General features: G+C 39.2%; 1 protein-coding gene across 1 annotated transcript in view; it reads right to left on the reverse strand.

Annotated features, from left to right (window-relative positions):
* Nucleotides 1-6,321: 6,321 nt before the first annotated feature.
* The window catches only part of LOC122809959 (cathepsin L-like proteinase), a 340,112-nt gene continuing 329,697 nt past the window's right edge, over nt 6,322-16,736 (reverse strand). Inside the window, exon 6 of the mRNA XM_044081550.1 lies at nt 6,322-6,973. Within this exon, the coding sequence (XP_043937485.1) occupies nt 6,880-6,973 (94 nt within the window). The 3' untranslated portion in view covers nt 6,322-6,879. The remainder of the gene's footprint in view (nt 6,974-16,736) is intronic.

The raw sequence follows: 16,736 nt of genomic DNA on the forward strand, positions 1-16,736 counted from the left end.
GCACATACCTGCGGTCAATATTGAACTTCCTACTGCAGCGCTTTTCATACCTTCTGAGTTATCTTGCAGTCGATAATGCTGTTTCCTCTGACATGTATCTGTTTCTGATACAGGATATCATTTTCTTACACTAATACACACAATATATGGCGGCATCACAGGCCAGATGCCATTACATTCCTATTGCAGGACACACTGACCCAGAGGGTTGTATTCCTCACAAAGGCGAACAGGTGCTTATCCACACTTATTTTTCTATCATGTACCTTATGTGTTCGCCAGTATTTGCGCTTTCCATCAGTGGCAGAACTCACGTGCGAGTATGGGGGACTGGACACTGTATCGGGGACACTGCATGACACCCTGAGGGACACATTTCTTTTGAGTCTATTAACCTTCCACATTGACTTTCACAGGGCATACATTGTCATTCACATTTGTCGAGGTACATGCTTTTGACTTGTACATGTTTTGTCATTTGTCCTGACGTCTTTCTTTTCACCTGTCCACCTAGTATCACTAGTTCTGTACATTTATTTAGGACGGGTTACCTTCATACCTCTCACCTGTACACATTATGGGTAAACGTCCCGAGGTTTGACCTATGATTTTGTTACTTTTGTCATAATAATGTGCCTTTCTGGTAAATTACAGGCAAGGCATTACGGACTGTGAAGTTAGATAATAATGACTAACATTTGTATTTCATGATTACTAACCCTCATAACATTCATACTCCTGACTATGCCATTATTCTATCAACGTTCTGACTTTGTCTGGGGTATATTTAATATAGTCCCTATTTGTATTTCATGTACTATGCCTTTGTCCAGCTGTCTTATTCTGAAAGGTTGGAAGGTATGGTTACCATCTTGGTCATACACATATCCATCCATGATAATCGCCTACATGACATTGATATAAGTCCCTACTTCTTCCCCCAATGGTATACACAATATCCAGTAGATGGGTTCAACCTTTTTGGAGAATATAGGCGTGTGCTATACCCATATAGGCATATTGATCACTCCCATGGGGCGGACCTAATAAATCTGTGCCAACCAACACCTAGGCCCATTTCTGCATACCAATGATTCCCGTACCTGACACCCCTCCACAGTACTCATTAGACATGTTTAATGTGAGCAATAATAAAGTATGAAGACACTTCTAAGCACTCTCCACTCTCCGGATATCAGGTCGTATGTCATACAGTCTATCGACCCATGTGTTATTACCCTTGCACCTGCTACTGTTGCATGTACAGCTATATCGTAGTTGGAGCTGTGACTCCTTTGCATCAATGATAATTGGTCGCACTTCATATGAGATCAATTTTTGGGGTCATGCAAAGGACACCTATATCCATGTTTAAAGTGTAGAACTTGCAGGTCTGTCACACTGGTACTTTCCGGGCAATGGTTTGGTAAGCAGCAGTGTATTCACCTTTCATGCATGTCTGTCTGTCTATCCATAATAGCTATACCGTGAACTATTTATGTACATGTGTTATATCTGCAGGGACATATGTTTGTTGTGTATATATCTATTAATGTATCATGTGTGTATAGATATATATATATATATATATATATATATATATATATATATATATATATATATGTATATATATACATATGTCCATATATGTCTATACATTCCTCATTTCATAAATTGCTTTGGTTTAAGTTTGTGGATATATGTGTATACACAGATATATATATCCATATCACACCTTTCAACTGTACAGATTTTCGCAGAATGTACAGATGTTTGCCTCTTATCTTTGGTCCGTTTTTCATAGCCTTGTGGCTATCTGGCAATTTAGTGGCATATCATTAAAGACTGACATTGGAAAATAATGACAAGCATTTGAAGTTATGACTTCATACCCTTATCCATGCTAGTGACACACCTGTTATTCTATCCACTTTCTATGTTTGTTAGGGCAATATCTGGGAATTGTCCCTATTTGTACCAGTTGTTTTCATGGCTTTGTCCGGTTTCTTACTTTACGGGGTTAATAGGTATGAGATATATATATATATATATATATATATATATATATATATATATATATATATATATATAATGTGGAGAAAACAGCATTCATTTGCTATGCTGTGAGTGGTTACACATGCGCAGGCGCACTTGCATATCCTTATTGTGAGTTACATATGTTTAATAAATATTTGTGCTTACATGGCCTTTCCTAATTGTGACCGCAACAGTTACATATCTGTATTCCGGTTTACGGACATATGCGAAACACACGTTCACCTTTACATGTTTAAATGTGTTTACAGCACGAACGCATTCACTACACTTTAAAGTTATATGTGCTGTGGTCGTAGGTCAACCGGGACTGCATTCACGTTGGCCGGATGCCGGAACCACTATTCTATTGGTATTCTGCCTCATTGATATGCATACCCATAGTACTTAGCTACAGCAACATGCGCCTCACCGCTTCACTTACAACACAGGCATCCATTCTCCTGCTGGGAAAAACATGGTACTACATATTAGACATTCCCTATTGGCTACTGCTGTGGACCCCAGCTGCATTGTTAATCACTCCAAGGATATGCAGAGCACCAAGGCTTATAGTCCTGGCACATGCAGGTCTTTGATTGTCAGGGTGTTCATGTAGTGATCTGGGTTTAGGCTTGTCCGCCTGGTGAACGGAACTTCCCTGGCCGAGTTCAAATGTCAGACAAAGCAAATGGACAGGGAGTTTCTCCCTATTATGAATTTTTACCTGTGTTTACAGGCACAGGTGTTTGGGCACCTGTCAGCAGCTTATTCTGTTGGCAATACATATTATGGGTGGGGTTGTTACAGTCCATACTCCACAGTGAGAGGTGTTCCCATTCACATTTGACTATTTCCTGTATTCAGTCATACGGGGATAATTATTTTGGACATGAAGTGACTACAGGTATGCAGTTGTACATTACACAAATGTCAAAGGTTGTTACTGTAAATATGTACGGACTACGGACCTCTGTAATATGATGTTGTGTTCTGGCACAGCAGTAGCTCATCATTAAAGACAGAAGTCAGAACGTGATGACAGACAGTTGGGTTTCAGACTTCATACTCTTCTGGACATTAATGCCAATGTGCAAACTGTTATTCTATCAAATTTCTATGTTTCTAAGAGCTATCTTTACAAATTGTCCCTACTTTTGGACCTTTGTCTCACTTGTATTCACGGCTCTGTCCAGATATCTTGCTCACACAGGTTGACAGGTATGGTCGGTCATGCCTGCACACAGTAAGTGTCCCTCACACTTGATCTGGGTTATCCTGTTTACGTTAGTGTCTTCATCACCCTTATGCCATTTGCCACTATGAGAATGTGTGAAATATATTCTCCCGCCTATTTGTGTCGGGACACGTGTGTCACGGGAAGGTGTTTTATCCTGGGTAGTAGGTTATGCATGACCACTTAGGGCTGGACAGTGTCATGGACCTCTACTGCACATTCTGACTTGTGTCCAGATATCTACAAGATTGGACATCGTGTCTTCATACCCATTCTACTATTTACACAGGTTAGTTATCCCATGAGGGATATCCCAAAAATGGGACAAGACCAAAACAAGACAGATTCCGAATATTTTTGTGGCTTTATGAAAATGTGCAGGGGGTTTTACATGCAAGGGATACATGGTTTGCAATCCTGAAACTGCCTAGGGTGACAATACCTACTACATATGCGTAGGGGTCACTATGTGTAGCTGTGTCTGCAACGAACCAGTAGGCCAAGTGCGGCTGGATTTGGTGGACGTTCTGGTATGGGAGTGGGTTGTGTGATGTGGAGGGGATGCTGGGTAGGCCATTATGCATCCAGGTGTGTTGCATTTGTTATGGCCAGTTCCATCAGGCCCAATCTGTGGGTATGTGACGGTGACATATCTATACATTTGTATCGCACATTTCCATATTCATATGTTTGTGGGATTGTGTTCTACACTATGGCCTGTCTGCTTGTCTTGCAGCTGTTTCTACATGTGTTTGTGTTTCTTTCAACTTCACCCGCTGCCCCCTCGTACACCTCCAGTTCACCTTTTCTGCATACGACACAGTATTGCCTTTGAGGATTTTACCATTACCGATCCACCCCTCACACGCAAATTCCTCACACCCCATAGATCACTACTTTGGTTGTTGGCCCATGACACGGCCAGAGTAATACATTGAATACCCTACATGTGTCAGGTACCTTTATGGTTGTGTGGACTACCCTGCCATGTTTGCTTTCCACATGCTATACCTCATGCACATAGGTACACGCCCATACTTAACTTTCATTACTTAGTTGGTATACCCGGGTACTACCCATTTGACTGTGTCACATACAAGTTCGGCTTATACCGCTGACTTCCAGATTTTGCCAGCCTGTTGTACTCATTGGTAGGATGGCACCTTTTCCTATGTCCAAGCTATTCCTTACACATATTCGACTGTTGTGGACAATGCCTCCCCACAGTCGACGGTAGGGTTTCCACCTTTTCAATTGGCCACAGTGTGACATTTGCGGTGAACACAGCACATTTTACAGGCCGACACATACCCATGGTCAGTTCTGCAGATAGAACTTACAATTCTTGCCTATATCTAAGCTTATTCTTGTAGCATTTTGGTGGCTTATTTTGTTTCTTATGACATTTATGTAATATACGTACAGAGAAACTGTTTAATAAAACTATTACATAACATCTAAGGAATAATTATGTCCTATAATCTCTGAACATTTGCCATTTTTACAAGTTTGTGTCAGGACACATCTGCCCACAGAGGGACTGTCACTTGCAAAGTGGGACAGGTGGTAATCTTAGTCGACGGTATGGATCGTACTGTTCCTTTCGGCCTTCATGTGTCCTTATTATTGTAGCTGTTTATATGCTCCTTCTGTTTCGTTTACATACATATTCTATTTCCTATCACATTTGGTATGTGAAATACGGACATACCTTTTGTATGTGACTATTACATGCTTTGTGGGATATGATTTGGACATACTGTAGCTACATATATCTACATTTCTCCTTGTGTATTTTGTTATGGACACATCTGTCCAGCTATGTACCCGCCCTCACATTATGGGTCAGCTGGTGACCCTCTCCATTGGGCTGGATGTACCTACTGGTGGCGCGCTAACATATGATGCGTTTCACTTCCACATGGTATAGCTATCTACACTACGTTGGACTACGTGCACATGGTTTTCCATGTCATTTGTTCAAGGGTTAGGGACCCGTTATTCCCTACCGTGCATTTGTGTTTACTTCTTCATTTTCTGTTCACAGGAACTATCTTGCATGCTTTGCCTACATTTCAGTATCCAAGGACACTGATAGGTGTGATTACTATTGCAAGAGGAATATAATATTCAGCAGTTTAGGTTGCTCATCGACAGCCAACATTGACACGCCTCCATGCGCAACTTCGATACGCCCCATGCACTTGCGCACGTTTCCTATGCACGTGGCTGTGATGGCTGCGCGCCTTCATTAATATGCATATGACGCTACTACTCCATATATATGCCGCACAGCCGGCGCAAGCCTTACGCCGGCCTTGCGCCGAGCTTCATGAATCCCGGGGTTAAATTCTGTGGAAGACACCCACCATTTTAAGTTTGTGGTTTTACAGGTCATCTTTGAGAAGCTTTGGGATGATGATGCAATAACTGAAACTGAAAATGCATAATATAAATAGTTAAATCTGTTTCATGCAGATAGGATACCATAATTAAATAGGCAAGAAGTATAAATCCTGTTTTGGAATTACAGCATAAGAGGAAGTGATGTAATAGTCAATATGATATAAGTTGTGATTGGAGTCATTATGTTTAAAAACACAATGAAACATTTTTGTGAAGGCTTGTTATGCATTATATTGTGTCATATTTAAGATATTAAATTATTTGTAGTTCTCATAATGACTTTTTATCTTTTTGCACAATGTATTTGTGACCATTTGGATTTACTTGCTGTCTTTCCATTTTTGTTTGTTAGTTATAAGAGTCGTAGACAATGCAATGCATTATATTTTATCTTTCAGCTAATGCAGTATACAAGACTGAATCAGGCAGATAAAACTCTAAGCAAAGATGTCAATGCCACCTGTAGCTGAAAAAAAGGCAACACATACAGCATTAGAATCTCAGTGGAATTCTTAACTTATTGTTTGGTGTGAAATACTTTTGCTGTTCTCTGTGTACTACTCGTGCAATGCATTTTTACTGCACTGCATTTATCCTGTGAAAATGTTATGAGCAAATAGAATGATCCTGACTAACAACAAATCTAATATGCAGTAAAAGTTATTTATTTTTTCAATAGATTTTTTTTCAGTTCATTAAACTACTGCAGTTCTACATGCCATAAATCTCACTTTGGATAGCTGTAGACTAAGTGAAATCCACTGCATGTTGAAGTAATCTGCAGTATCAATCTAAAGCTGGTTTTAATAATGAAATATTTAAATGAGCCATTCTTATATACGTGTAAGAGACCATTAGTCTTATGTCTACCTATTCAATATTTTGTAATTTTAAGCAAAACATTTCTTTAAAACACAAATTAATTCATGTATACAGACAAAAGAAGAAATAAATGTAATCCACAGTAAAGGCATAACTGGAATGTTTACAAAATACTCATTACTACATCATTTATAACTACTGACAACATGATTTCTTAAAGTCAGTTCACTGATGCATTCCCTGTATGTATAAAAAGCAGATTTATAGATAGAAAGCTGCAGAAAAAATTAAAACATCAAGAACAAAATGACAAGCATTGTAGAAGCAATTGCTAGATGTTGTTTTCCTGTTTGTCTAGATGGCTTCGTCTTCCTCTGAAATCATTTCAGGTAGACACTTAGTACATGGTCTTCAATGTGGCACAAGTTTCTTTTTAAAAGCATATAGCCACGAATACCCCATTGTTTTCCCCAGCTGAAATACAGGAAATATTACAGTCACATTGGATGATTTAGAAAACACATTACATTTTTAATTGCTTTTCTCCATATCTCACTGGAATAATCTGCTCAGTCAATATTTATCAATACAATAACAATTACGTTTGTAATTTTATATGTACTATGAAATAAGTTAACTTTACTAGGATTTTGATCAGCTTTAAGGATACACTACAGAATTGTTTGTTTGTTAGGAAATGAACTACACAACAATGAAACAGGTAATAGCATTGAAGTATATCATGGATGATAAATGGATAGTCATGAATATATTGTCAAAATTACAAATAACTGCCAAGAGATTCAATAAAACATTGGAGAATTTTTTTTCACTGAAGCCTACCTAAGATTTTTTTATAATCACAAACTCCTTTAGCATTCAGTGTGATGCTGCTGATGACTGTTAAGTTACTGTTCGGTATGCCCATAAGCCACTGAACTTATTACTTTGAACTTTCCTTCTACCATACCTTTATCTATCTATCTATCTATCTATCTATCTATCTATCTATCTATCTATCTATCTAGTTAGCTAACATCTATTGACCAAGTAGGTGGGCTGGCTCACAGACTCTTTTCAGCTATGATGTGAGGTAGATGTCAACTACAGAGACAAGATTATCCCTGGAATTCAGATGGTTTGCCACAAGCAGTAAGCCCTAACATGAGTGGTCCGTCCTTCACAGTAACCTTTTCTGATTCACAGACAGGCACATTGCAGTGATTTTTCATGGTCAGAAGAATTACAGTGTTGGGCTATCCCACCAGCCATGCTGTAGAATAATCAGGCATGTTTACAGTGGTAAATGCTTTATGCATATGAGCTTTTCACAGAATCACTCAACTGCATAAATTATCATAGAAGGCATGTTAATTAACATGACCAAAATTGGTAGACAACTATTCAGGTCAAAGGGAAAGACCACAATGCATGTACATTTAGTGAACAGCACACAAGTAGTGGTGCGGGCTGTGTGAGTGTATGGATGCGTGTTGTTATCCATAGGAGTATATATGGACTAGCATTAGTGCGTGTGTGTGTGTATGTGTGTGTGTCTGAGTGTTTCTATCTGGGTGGTCAAAATAGAGGGGTTAGGTAGAGGTCTGAGAGTGCAAATTTGTGTGCATGAGTAAGTGAGAATGGGTGAATGAGTGTATCCATGAGTTTGTTTGGGCGTGGGAGTGGGTGAGATGTTGAATTAATGTCTGTTTGAATGTGGTTGGGATGTCTGTGAGCATGCGTGTTTGTGTTTATGAATACTTGCATGCATGTGGGAGAGTGAATGAGGATAATGCCTGTGCCACCATGATGCACAGGCTGCTAGTAGTAACTACTTCCCAAAAGTACACTGCTCTGTATATGAGGGGAGGTATTAATTTAGCAGCTGTGCTTTTTCAGCACCCATTTCTATTTTACTCATAGGGTATGTTTTAGCTCGTCTTTTTTTCTTTGCTTAACATCTGGTGACCAGGTAGGTGGGCTGGCTCACAGACTCTTTTCAGCCATGACTTGAGCTAGATGTGAAATGCAGAGACAAGATAATCCCTGGAATTCAGAAGGGTTGCCACAAGTAGTGGTCAGCCCCTCACAGTAACCTTTACTGATTCACAGACAGGTACATTGCAGGGGTATGAATGGACTGACCTTAGTGTGTGTGTGTGTGTGTGTGTGTGTGTGTGTGTGTGTGTGTGTGTGTGTGTGTGTGTGTGCGCACGTGCAGGCATGCATGTGTGTGTGTGTGTGTGTGTGTGTGTGTGTGTGTGTGTGTGTGTGTGCATGATTTGGTGGTAGCTCAAGTGGATGTAAAAGTATCACCTATCCAAAGAGTAGGGGAAGTTCCTCGCTCTGGGAGTTTGATTTTTTGCAAAAAAAAATAATTCTTCCTTGCTTAGGATGTCTATCCTCCTTCTGCTTTGTCTTATAATTCCAAAGTTGTTTATATTATTTCTTAGCTACTGAATCACAAAAAGGGGATTCTGTAAGACTATAAAATTCATACTAAAATGACACTGGTCAGCCAGAGAAACCCAGCTTAACATGAATACTAGCACAAGATGAGCACTGACTATGAACTAGATCGTTCTAACACTGTACTAACTAACCATGACTAGTCCATCTATCTCTAAGTTGCAGATAACTAAAAGACAAAGTCCATGGACTTGAGCGCAGTGATGCTTGCAGCAGGAATTTTATCTTCTCTACAGCAGTCCACAGAACACTTTCATAGTGAAACACAAACTACACCTGCCACTGGCAACTCTGAGTAATAACAGCCCAACAATAACCAACAAACAACCTAAAAATAAGAGCCGTTTGACAAGTCAACACATAGAAATAATAAAAATAAATGATAATTTTATTAAAACAAGTTTAGCACTTTCATCCCTTAGGACTTCGTCAGAACTAAATCAGTAAATGCATTTCCTTGTTAAATAATGAATGAAATAAGTGCACATGATCTTAACAATCCAAAGAATTTAAGTTCAGTTATCAAATAAATATTTAAAATAAATTAATATAAAACGTTAGAAACCATTATAAAATACAATTATAAAAGGCAAATTCCTTTATGTATACCTAATTACAATCAAATGCAACAAATGAAATCTGATGTGTGTATATATATATATATATATATATATATATATATATATATATATATAGATATGTATTAAAATATATAATGAAAACATATGTACATGTTCCGGGGTATGGATCAAAATCCATCTAAAACAATCAAAGTTTAGCTACTCGTAATTTTAATATGCTGTTTAAAGAGACATACCTAGGTGTTAAGTGGTATTACGTCTCAGTTGCCATAACAGTTTATGGTACTGAAGAGTCTGTCCTCAAGGGCCACCCCTTGGGTTTTGAATTACTTTTTCTAACACCATAATCAAAAAAGCATTGTTCTTGTCACAAACAAACAGGTGCTTGCTTAAAGCATTACTAAATTTCTTAGTTCTAATATTGTAATAGTGCTCCTGTATTCTACTTCTTAATTTACATTCTGTCGTACCGACAATGAAACAGAAACAGGAATCACAGTATGCCAAGTAAACTATTCTTTACTATTACAATTATAATGGGTACCAAAAGTGAACTTATATTTAATTGTACATAGACACAGTTCATCATCCACTTGTGTATATTTACATTGACAAACTATGCCACATTTACAAGTGCCTCTTGTTAAATTCATTTTGTCACAACTAAAGTGTGAATTATTACCCCTCAATAACTTTTCTTTAATATTAGAGAATCTATAGTAAACAAAGTATGGTCTGGTACCCAATTTCTCTTTCAAAATATTATCACAAGAAATAATATTCAAGTTGTTATTCACTAAAGCCAAAATACAATGAATATCTTGATTATACTTAATATATAAATTATTTTCAGTATTTACATCAGTATTGTGCCAATGTGTTAACCCTGTCCCCAAAATAGGCTATTAACAATTCTAACTCCTTTTCAGGGTTAGAATCATTGGATATAATTCTTGATACTCGAACCATCTGACCTTTCACTAAACTTTTTTCTGTTTCAATGTGTGATTACTATGAAAATGTAAATAACAGTATGAAAAAGTTCACTTTCTATAAATATTAGATTTAAATTTACATGCCTCAATATCCTTAGTTAAGAATATATTCAAATAGTTGATGTAGGTAATAGAAAAAATGATATATACATTTTTAAAAAAGTAGTACTGGAATTTATAAAACATATAAAATTTATCAGGTGTTCAAGATCACTTTTTCAAATAATAAATATATCATCCAAGAAACGTAACATGGTAATAATTTGTTAAGAAAAATGGAGTTAAAATGTATTTCTGTTCCCAGAATCACATTATCAAATCTGCAGAGAGGGCAGCACAGGCTGCTCCCATAACAACCCCACTGAGTTGTCTAAAATATTCCCCTTCGAAAAAAATTGAAACCACTCTAAACATATATAATGAGGGATGAAGGTGAATAAATCAACTATATCAGTAGTAACTAAATACCAAGCTGGGTTAAAATATTCTGGTTTTATCTGATCAAAATAGTCTGAGAAATCTTTTAGAATGTAATGATATTGTATCCTAAAGAGTTTTACCAACCTGTCTATGTAAAGTGCTAGTGTACGAGTTGTAGATCTACTTGCTGCCACAATAGGGTGAAAAGGGGGATGATTAATATTCTTATGAATTTTTGAAATGCCAAATAGGCCAGGAATTATCAGTTGTTCTACAAGTGAGAGCTTTTTTACCTTAGGGCTAACAAGGTCTTCCAAAATTAAATCGGTGCTGGAATAAGCAATGTTAATCTCATTTTTAGAGATCCTGGTTAATTACTATTATCATTAAGTAAATCGAACATACAGCTGGAATTGTCAATAGAATTCATAATAACCATCCCACCTTCTTTGTTTGGTTTCATAACCCTGACATTTTTGTTTGCAGCCAGTTCATGAATGAGCTTAGATTCTCCAGATGTCAAGTTCAAAAATGGGATTTATATGTTTCAAAATAGTTCCTGATATCCTTGATACAAATTGTTTCAAATAAAGCCAACATTGGGTGTAGCAGGGATTAAAAGTGATTTGCTTATACAAATTTACACTCAGGGTATCCTTTTTGTATGAAGTTTCGAAGGTAGATGAAAAAAGAGACAAATTTAATTTCCTAACATATAATTTTAAGTTCACATTCAATTCATCTATATTTGTTTTGGTGCTAGGAACAAAGGTGAATCCTTTGATGAGGAAATCAAAATATGTCTCATCCAGCTGTAAATTACCATAGTTGAAAATCTTAAATCCTTTATAAGTAGTAAGACTGGTAGATGTGGGTGGAGGATTATCCATAAGCAACATATTAACAGTAATACTGGAACTGTGACTTGCACAAATATTCCAATGATTGTCATTCGCATCTGCCTCAAGTGTAGGAAACAGAATGACATCATTATGAGAGTTTAATTCCATGTGTTTCTCACTCTTCCACTCCCCCTTGTGGAGTGTGATTTTTCCATATGAAAATGCCCCCCTTTCTGATGAATCTTGTTCTTTTGGACTATCCTGTCTGATCATCTCATCTGGGTGGCTGAGGCATTTCTAAAAAAAAAAATCATTGTTATCGGCTTCATGCAATACAGAGTCTGTGTTAATTAAAACAGTTTGATTGTTAAAAGGAATTTGGGGTAAAGTCTAAGCAAAATTTTGCTTGTCGGCTTTTTTGTCTCTATAAACTTTTTTTATTTTTCTTTCAGTGCTGGTCCTTACAGTTTGCCAACCCTAAAACAAATCATGATAACAATCTATGTTAATGTTGAACAAAAAAAAAAAACATTGGCTAGCACATGATTTAAATTATCAAGTTCATCTAAAAGTTTTTGCATTTGAATATCATTGTCCTTAATCAAAAGTCTAATGATACTAAAACCACATTTGTCAAAGGTCTTAATCAGTTCACAATGTAAAAATGAGTCACGCTCCACTCCATTTGGAAATTTATAAACCCAAAGCCCTTTTGGAACAATATTAACAAATAAACAATGTTTTAAATATACATTGTCAACCTAATCCGCTTTGTATTTGGCTAACTTTTTTTTTAAAACAGGGCTAAGAAAGAGTCAAAAGACTTATTGAATGTTTCACAATGCATCGACTGAAAAAGTAAATCCTGGTTAATCCAACTTTGAACGTTAAATGGTATGTTATTATTTCTCTGTAAGTATTCTTAGGATGGTAAAGGACAATTGTCCTTAAGTTGACTGTCATATGACAATACTAAATAAAGATCTGCCTAAGCAGCAGAGACCTCTAAAGCAGACACCCAAGCAACCGCTACCCCAAAACAAAACACGTGCAACACATATCTCACAAAGCCAGTGTGCCGAACAGTCACAGCCCTTAAGACTAAACAAAACACCTGATACACTTGTAATAGGTGACTCTATCGTCAGGCACACTGACGTCCCGCTCACCAGGCTGAACAAGGAGAGGGTCATGGTGAGCAGCCTGTCAGGCGCTAGGATCCGCCACATAACACAAGCACTCAGGTCACTCCAAGGCAAGTGCAAATATGACTCAGTCATTGTCCATGCTGGTGTGAATCACCTGAGACGTACCTCCCTGGACTACATGAAAAGAGACATAGAGGAGCTCTCTGAGCATGTAACCCAGGCCGGTATGACCCTGACCTTGAGTAGTATCTTACCCTCACCAAGAATGATGCCACAATATGAAGACAAGATGATCAATTTCAACAATTGGCTTAAGTCTGGTGTCATTCAAAGGGGATCCAATGCCTGTCAGCTTGGGATGATATGCTCGACAAGCCACGATGCTTCGCTAGGGACAGCTTGCACCTGTCACCCCTGGGCTTTCGGATATTGGCAAAGGCTCTTGCTACCCCCATAGTGCCTTTTTTAGGCAAGGCTCAAAAGACAAACCCACCTCCATAGGTATCAAAAGGGATAAGAAACTAAGAGTAATGCTACTCAACGCCAGAAGTCTAAACCTCAAGATGCATGCACTCAAAACTCTCCTTAGCATGGAGAACATCGATATCTGTGCAGTAACAGAAACCTGGTTCAGGGCTCCCGAGAGCACCCCAGCACTACCAGGTTATACCTCATGCCATGCTTTTCGGCCCCAAAACTTGGACCGAACCACAAAAGGAGGGGGAGTATCGATATTCATCAAAGATACCCACACCTCCAGGTTGGTGGCAAAGCACGAAGCATCAGAGACTATCCATGTGCAACTAACAGTGGGTAAAACTGCCTTCCAGTTTATAGCCTGCTACAGACCACCCTCCCAAACCCAGGAACCTCACTTGGCCTTCCTGAGAACACTGGAAAATATGAAGGTCTTTCCAAACACCATTATATTGGGCGACTTCAACTACCCAAACATAGACTGGGAGCATTACTCTAGCTCCAACACCCTAGCCCAAAGGTTCCTAGAATTTATAAACTCAAATGCTATGGAACAACTTGTTACCACTCCCACAAGAGGGGAAAACATACTGGACCTGATCATCACCAACATGGGGACTCTATGCTCCAGACCAGAAGTGTATCCCTCACTGGTAAGATCAGACCATAAACTAATCTCACTGGATATTCACATCCCGACCCCACCCCCTGCCCAGAAAACCACAGTGAAAAACTTCTCTAAAGCAAATTTCACACTCCTCAAAACCGAGGTGGAATCCTTCAAGCCCGGGCCTGTGGAAAATACGACCCAGACCGCAGAATCCTTTATAAATGCATTCTATGAACACCTTCAGGAATGCATGGATCATGCGATCCCAAATAAAACCAAGACCCAATCCTCCAAAGGCAGACGTCCTGTCTGGTGGACCCCAGCCATAAACAAACTATACAATAGAAGGAGGAAGCTACTAAATGATAGAGCAAAATCCCAAAAAGGGAAGGCATCACTGATCAGTATTAGCAAAAAACTACGGGCACTCATAAAATTGTCTAAGGCCAGCTTCAAGAGAAAAATTGCACAGGACAGTAAGGGTAATCACAAGGCTTTCTTTAGTTATGTTAGGAACCTGGGGGGTAATTCCCAGATATGCTCAGAATTAGTCTAAAATGACAAAAAATACACCGAACCCACAGACATTGCCAACATCCTAGCTGACAGGTTCAGCGCAAACTTCTTCCCCCCCTCCCCACCAAAAGGGCAAATATCTATCCCAGCAGAGTGCTGCCCCCCTGACATCTCAGATGCTCAGGTAAGAGCCACCCTCTCCAAAGCAAAAAACACAGCATCAATGGGACCAGACGGTGTCCCGGGCTGCGTCCTACATGAACTCCAAGAAGAGCTAAACCCAAACATAAAACTACTGTTCAATCTCAGCCTTACTACAGGATATGTGCCCAAACAGTGGTGTACAGCAACAGTGGTCCCTCTCCATAAAGGTGGTTCCTCAATGGATCCTGGAAACTATCGCCCCATAAGCCTGACTAGCTTGGTCTGCAAAGCTATGGAAAGGATCATCATGGACCTCATAAATAAAGATATTGGGGACCTACAGACACTGGATCCTACCCAGTTCAGCTTTGTTAAGGGCAGATCCTGCCTCTTAAACCTGGTTGATTTCTTTGAAACAGTCACCAAGGCCATTGACGAGGGGAAGGTGGTCCAGACAGCCTACCTGGACCTCGCAAAAGCCTTTGATACAATACCCCACTCGGGCATTATAGATAAGCTCACCAGCTTAAATATAAACCCCTATGTCACTAGATGGATTGCAAACTGGCTCAAGGACAGAACCCACATGGTTAGAATTGCTGGAGCCATGTCAGACTCCAAACCAGTTACAAGTGGTGTCCCACAAGGCTCAGTCCTGGGACCTGTCTTGTTCAGTATATATTTCTCGGAGGTACAGGCCAACATGGAAGGACTGTGGCTGATGAAGTTCGCAGATGACTGCAAACTGGGCGCCATAATCGACTCTCCAGCCAACACAAGCATCCTCCAAAAGGGCCTCATAGAAACAGACAACTGGTGCCAGAGCCATGGCCTCAAGCTAAATGCCAAAAAGTGTATAGTCATCCTCTTTGGCAAAAACAAAGTGCCCACAAATTACCACACAGGTGGTAATCCATTAAGTACAGAAGAAGTAATTAGGGACCTGGGGACCCAAGTTGATAGCAATCTCTCATTTGACAACCACGTGGCCAAAGTGTTTAGAAAAACATTTTATATAGCCCACCTAATCATGAAGGGATTCACATCTAGATCAGGGGAGGTCATTGTGCCTCTTTACTCATCCCTCATCAGGCCCATAATTGAGTACAATGCCCCTTTTGGGATGTACCTTAAAAGACACCTGCAGCAACTGGAAAGACCCCAAAAGTACCTCACCAAGAGGATCAAAGGGCTCAAACAGATGCGATATGCTGCCCGGTTAAAGAAACTCCAGCTCTACTCAGTAGCATACCACCTGTTCAGAGGCGATCTGTGCCTGACGTATAAAGCCATGTCCAACCCGGAATTAATGGACATGCTGCACCTCAGAAAATCCAAATCCCATCAAGCTACGTGCTTGAGAGACTTGAACCTCAGCACTGAAATAAATATGACATGCTGTAGGGACAGATTCATAACCCAGAGGCTCCCTTCACTCTGGAATAAAATCCCAGTCCAGGTTAGGCAGAGTCCCTCATTGACTCTCTTTAAGAGGAATCTTGATGAGTGGATGGGAGATCGTAGGTTTACCCCAGGTATCACTTCTGTGTCACTGTTAGACAGAGGCACAGTATACTAACCTCGAAAAAGGGCATAGCAAAATAAATTTAAAATAGGTGGCGAAAGCCAAACACATTCTGGATAGGCTTATAAATGCCCTAGGGCAGATAGCCTAGTATGAACCTATGAATCTATGAACTACATAAATTTCCAGGCTTCTGGCTAGATGTTAATCCTGTCCCTGTATTGAAATTCAAGCTACAGGTAGTATCCACCTGATGATTATGCTCCAAGGAATAAGGGAGTTCTGGTATGGCGCATGTAGAGAGTGTTCCATCTGCAAACAAACCCAGGGGGTGTACTGAGTGCAAATCACTGTGGAGTTTATAACAGTTTTGTGAAAGTAACTCCACTGGACAAGTCAAATTCCCTGTGAGACCACCAAGGGATTTTTCATTAAGAGATTTCTGCAAAGCACTTCCCTGCCTTAGACTTGCAGCATTATCAGCGTTTTCATAGGAAGGTTCTAGTGTAG

Source organism: Protopterus annectens, chromosome 1.part1, assembly GCF_019279795.1.
Source record: "Protopterus annectens isolate FY-2018-M chromosome 1.part1, PAN1.0, whole genome shotgun sequence".
NCBI classification, from domain to species: Eukaryota; Metazoa; Chordata; order Ceratodontiformes; family Protopteridae; genus Protopterus; species Protopterus annectens.